Source organism: Suricata suricatta, chromosome 10, assembly GCF_006229205.1.
Source record: "Suricata suricatta isolate VVHF042 chromosome 10, meerkat_22Aug2017_6uvM2_HiC, whole genome shotgun sequence".
In the NCBI taxonomy this organism is placed as follows: Eukaryota; Metazoa; Chordata; class Mammalia; order Carnivora; family Herpestidae; genus Suricata; species Suricata suricatta.
The window spans coordinates 62,660,618-62,666,617 of record NC_043709.1 but is presented as its reverse complement, the minus strand read 5'-3'; the positions used below and the strand labels follow the sequence as shown (position 1 = coordinate 62,666,617).

Here is a 6,000-nt window from a genome sequence, read left to right as displayed (position 1 = left end):
TCTGACGACTTTATGCCACTAAGGAGTCCAGCAGCTGGATCTAATATGCTGTATGGAGAGCAGCTGGCATAGAAATGTCACCCTTCACATTGATTACACAATGAAGAGAGATTTCTATTCAGGCTACTGGAAAGATTCCACTCTCTCAACAGATACTGTGCACTAAAGATAGACTTAAGTGTTTAATTAGAAGTAGGCTTTTTTCGTAAAATCCAATAGGTTCCAGATTTTTGTAATTTTACTCTCAGCTGAATATATTTATTGCTTGAAAAAGAAATGCAAAGCATTTATTCACTAAGAGTAGCTATGCATGAGAACTCACAAACTGTTTAAATTAAAATGTAAAATCATCTATGTAGAAAAGTTAAAAAGCAGGATACTCTTTTATCCACATTAGCTTGGGTTAAGAAGAGGGGTCACCGCAGGAAGACCCTATACAGAGATGACAGACAGTGCCTGAACGTACACAACGCTCTGGGGCAAGACTTTGGAGGCTTAATATCATAATGTTTAAAGCTGAAAAGGTTTTTCATTAACTACTGAAACCCCTGATGCCTCACTTGCTAAACTATTTCATTTGCCTCAATATGCTCTGCCTTTTATTTTTTAGTTAAAAAAATTTTTTTAACACTTATTTTTGAGAGACAGAGCAAGAGCAGGGGAGGGGCAGAGAGAGAGACACAGAATCCAAAGCTGACTCCAGGCTCTGAGCTGTCAGCACAGAGCCCGACACGGGGCTCGAACCCACAAACTAAGATCATGACCTGAGCCAAAAGTCAGATGCTTAGCTGAGCCACCCAAGCACCCTCTGACTGCCTTTTCTATTAGGTGGACATGTGGCTATGTAGCAGCAGGTGCCCAGTAATTATTATTTAACTGTAGTTTTTTGACAGTCTGGTTATTCGTTGTCAGAGCATCCTCTCATAAATTGACTCCATAATGTTAATCATGAGGAACTGGGTGAGTGTATGCTTCTAGGTTAATCTTACGATTGAATATGTTAATAGCTATATAAACATGTAAAATCCAGATTTGCACATCATAAATTAGAGAATGATTAAATGTTCTAACTTAGAAAAGAAGGTTACCCAAGACTCATTCTTTAGAAATCCATCTCTTCTACTGATTTTAGCATGACTCTGTTTATCAAATTTTCTGATTACAGGAGTTGTATGACCTGATGGATAAACTTATAAACTTTTTTTAAAATTTATTTTTATTTGGGGCACCTGGGTGACTTAGTCAGTTAAGCGTCTGGCTTCGGCTCAGGTCATGATCTCACGGTTCGTGGGTTCGAGCCCTGCATCGGGCTCTGTGCTGACAGCTAGCTCAGAGCCTGGAGCCTGCTTCGGATTCTGTATCTCCCTTTCTCTCTGACCCTCCCCTGCTCATCCTGTCTGTGTCTCTCAAAAAAAAAACAAAAAAAACCACACATAAAAATTTTACTTTTATTTTAAGTAGGCTCCACACCAACGTTGGGCTCGAATTTACAACCCTGAGATCAAGAGTTGCATGCTCTACCGACTGAGTGAGCCAGGCATCCCAAACTTAAAAACTTTTGTAAACTCTAGTCTGTTTCTTACTTCCCCAAGTACTTAGTCTCTCTTTAACCATGCGCTTCATCTTTTTATGAGTGGCAAAACTGGATTTTTTAACTTTTCTTCTTTCTCCTAACTCTCTGGTAATGAAACTACCTGAGAAATTGAATTTCCAAGGGAGGGAGGAAAATCCAAACTGGTTCATCTAGAGTTACTATCTGTGTATAAAGAATCTAAAATACTGTGGGACGCCTGGCTGGCTCAAACAGCATGTGACTTTTGATCTTGGGGTCATGAGTTTGAGTTCATGTTGGGTATTGAGATTAAATAAATAAAATGTTTAAAAAAAAATCTAAAGTACTGAAACTCATTTAAAAAATCTCTTTTTCAGGACACCCAGGTGGCTCAGTTGGCTTAAGGGTCTACTCTTGGTTGTAACTCAGGTCATGATCTCAGGGTCAGGAGATCAAGCCCTATAGCAGGCCCTGCAATGGGGATGGAGCCTGTTTCAAGATTCTGCCTCTCTCTCTGTCTGTCTGTCTCTCTCCCTCTGCCCCTCCCCTGTGTGCGTGTGTGCTCGCGCTCTCTCTCAAAAAGAAATCTCTTTTTCAAGTGAAAGCTGATAACTGATTTTAATTCAGTTTCATTTTTAAGATCAGGACTCTAACCTACAAATGTAAGAATGTTACTCTTACCAGAAGTGTCAAGGGCCTCTGAAATAGAAATGAGACAATTTTTAAAAAGTATTACCTTAGAAAACTCCCTGCCACTTAGAGGAACAATCTTTATAAATGAAGATAAGCAATATCTGGAATTTTTAAAAGTCTTACTGAAAATTACTAAATTTTAAAATAAGACTGGGGTGCCAGGTGGCTCTGTCAGTTGGGCAGCCGACTTCGGCTCAGGTGATGATCTCAGCCCATGAGTTCGAGCCCCGCAGTGGGCTCTGAGCAGACAACCCAGTGCCTGGAGTCTGCTTCGGATTCTGTGTCTCCTTCTCTCTCTGCTCTTCCCTTGCTCATGCTCTCTCAAAAATAAATAAACACTAAAAAGAAATTTTTTTAAATAAGTACAATAAGAGAGGTCAGATACTTCACTTTCAAGCTGAAGGAAGAAAATGATGCTCAGAGTAAAACAAAAGCTGCAGGGTTTGCAAACTCAATGGCTCTGGAGCTAGAAGGAAATGAATCAGAGAAGTGTGTGCCACCCAGAAGTACAGTCCATTAAACATGGAGAGCCGCCATTCAGTTCCGCCCAGTGCTATTCCAGGCAGGAATGTGGGCCCCGTGCGGAAACTCTTCTTTTCATGGATAATTATGCAACAGTTTCCCAACTTTTAAATATTAACTTCTTTATTATAAAAATCTTAAGAAAAAACATCCTGGTTAAGAACAGGGGTCAAAGAAAAAACAAAGGCAGGCAGTTTATGACATGAGAACTAGTGATCCAAGTCCTGGTCTAGTTCTGCTCTCATATTACTTGGTATAAATATCTTAAAATAAAATGCTTAGCATTCAAGAAAATTCAATACTAGAAATATTAACCATTCCTGGAAATGGACTTTCGACCTAGAAATGGTGTTTGTGGAGTTTTAATGGGAAAAATGGAAAGAAAACACATGGAGGACTCTACAAACAGAAAGGAAACAAATTCCATCATTCTCTGTTTGGACTTTCAAAGTTAAATGTTAGAAGTTTCTTCTTTAAACAAACAAACAAACAAAAGTTTCTTCTTTTTATACCTAAAGCTTAAATGCTAAAATGGGCTGAGTTACATCACATGGAAACCCGGTGGTTAGTGAGAGTGTGGTTTCAGAATCTTATGATAAGGTAATAAGCTCTTTGTGAAATACCACCATACCTCTGAAAAGATTTCAAGAAAAGCAACGGAGAATAATAATTACAAAACATGCAATAACCTGGATAAACCTGCTAAAAAGAACTGTTTTCCTTAGAAATGATATGCGGGTCGCAAGTAGTTGCTAAGGGTCTGGTTAAAACTGAAGTCAAATTTGACCAGCCATGGTCGACTGTCACTTTAAAAGGTAAGTCAATTTGACCAGATCATTCTGAAAAAGAGCATTATTCCCTTTCCTTTCTCACTTATGATCCAGAGAAAACAAATATCCAATTTATCTATAGCTTTTAAAAAAATAAGAAAGACCTATCAATTTCATATAACCTTAAAACTCTACCCAAACTGACATGTTCAGGTTTACATAAATATATACACATCTATATTTTTAAAATTCCAGAAGTCAAGACACAAGCCCATAGGGGTGTGTGGCCACCATAGGCCAATCATTTAGCTCCAGCGATCGTAGGACTATTGTGAGGTGGGTGGGTCTCCGTCCTACACTTAGAGCTGTCAGCTTTTAACACCCTTCCCATGAGGAAATCTTTGACTTTTGTTCAAAGCATCTGAACAAAACTCACCTCTGAATTAACAGAGATGTTAACAGGACACCTGGCACAAAAGGGCTAAGACAAAGTGGCTCTGACACAGTCTCTCAGGCTGTCAGTCATCTAGACACAAGTGAGTCAGCATCCACGGTGTTCAGAAGGTAGAGTTCCGGCTGAGCTGTCAATCCCAGATGGTACTAAGGACAAAAAAATGGAAAAGGGTTAGGGCGATTGGCAAGTATTTATTCATTTTTTAAATGTTTATTTCTGAGAGAGAGAGAGAACATATGTGAGGGGAGGGACAGAGAGGGGGCCAGAGGATCTGAAGCGGGCTCCATGCTGACAGCGGAGAGCTGGATGCGGGGCTCAAACTCACAAACCAACCAATTGTGACCCAAGTGGAAGTCAGACGCTTAACCAACTGAGCCACGCAGGCGTTCCCTGATCTGCAAGTATTTAAATACTGAAACTGGCACATGGGTACTTTTAATTAGCACATCAATATAGACCTTTTTCTTCAGTACTGCTGCTCCAGTACTTCAGTACTTTTATTTCAGAAAAGAAATGGCTTACAGAAATGGTTTACATAAAATAATAGCTAGGAGCAGAAATAGTTAAGAATTGAGATAATGTCAAATGCCCTCAGCAAAATATGCACTTTGACTATTCTTGTGACACACTTGCTTCAGGATGGGTCCTTGTGATAAGGACAAGAGCAAACAAACACACAGCACTTCTGTATTCTAGTACTATGTTTTAGAAATCAAATAAACTCTAAAGTAATTAAAATAAATATTAGAATCAAATACTAATTCTAAATCTTGAGCTCCATCTAAAGCCTAAGCCTGAGATCCAGGCCCCATGATCTTCTGGCACCTAAGCAAATTCTTTCACTAAAAAAAAAAAAGAAAGAGCGTGTGCTAATAGCGACAGGGAGATGACCTGAGTGCCAAATGTTTGTTCCGGCTGAACTGAATCACTTGGACTGCTTTCAAAACACATTGCCGAGGGCACCTGGGTGGCTCAGTCGGTTGAGTGTCAGACTCTTAATTTTGGCTCAGGTCATGATCCCAGCATCATGGAATCAAGCCCCGTCTTGGGCTCCATACTAAGTGTGGAACCTGCTGGAGATTCTCTCTCTCTTCCTCTGCCCCTCTCCCCTGCTCTAAAATAAATAAAATGAAAAACAAAAAAAAACATTGCCAAACCACCTTTCTGGAAACCTAAATCCCTATGGTTCATGTTGAGATCTGTGAAATTGTAGTTTACTCTTTTCTCTCCTCTGCGTACACCGTGAAGTAATCACTGAATCTCATTTTGGCCCTCCGTTGTTACTTAGGGCTTTAGCAATGTTATCACCCCTTGGGATCAACAACTTGTGACTTAAGGCAGAATGTGGACTATAAATACAGAGGAGGAACATATTCCTTTAATAGTACAGTGGAAGAAGCACCAGAGTTGGGTTCAAGCTCCAACTCTGCCACTTCCTGTGACCTTAAGCGAGTTCATGAATCCTTTTGGAGCCGTCTCCTTATTTGTAAAATGAGATTAAATGCTACATTTGAATATGCCAAGTACACTAATATACTATGTTAGTCTTCAACAAAAATAATTTTTTAATATTTATTTTTTAATGATTATTTATCTTGAGAGACAGAGAGGCAGAGAGAGAATCCCAAGCAGGTTCCACACTCTCAGGATAGACCCATTGCAGGGCTTGAACCTATGAACCGTGAGATCGTGACCTGAGCTGAGATCAAGAGTTGGATGCTTAACTGACTAAGCCACCAGGAACCTCGACAAATAGAATTTCTTAACACATTACAAATTGCCCTGTATGCCTCACGCTTATGATGACTGCGTGAAGCGGACACCAAATGAAGCCTGAAATAAAACTGTTCTAGGCATGGCGGGCTAGGAAATTACTAACACTGGCCTTAGGGCAGAGAAACAGCTCTTCAGATAAGCCTCCGTATTCACTTCAGGATCTTACATTTCAGGTTTTAGTAAACAAGGACTGTCAGATACACTATAAATTCATTGCTGCCTTTTCACAAGAG

General features: G+C 39.8%; 1 protein-coding gene across 5 annotated transcripts in view; it reads right to left on the bottom strand.

Moving 5' to 3' along the window:
* Positions 1–2,869: 2,869 nt before the first annotated feature.
* The window catches only part of SLC11A2 (solute carrier family 11 member 2), a 36,359-nt gene continuing 33,228 nt past the window's right edge, over positions 2,870–6,000 (bottom strand). For all 5 annotated transcript variants that reach the window (XM_029954280.1, XM_029954282.1, XM_029954284.1 and 2 more), the window contains one exon: positions 2,870–4,137. In XM_029954280.1, the coding sequence (XP_029810140.1) occupies positions 4,060–4,137 (78 nt within the window). In that variant the 3' untranslated portion in view covers positions 2,870–4,059. The remainder of the gene's footprint in view (positions 4,138–6,000) is intronic.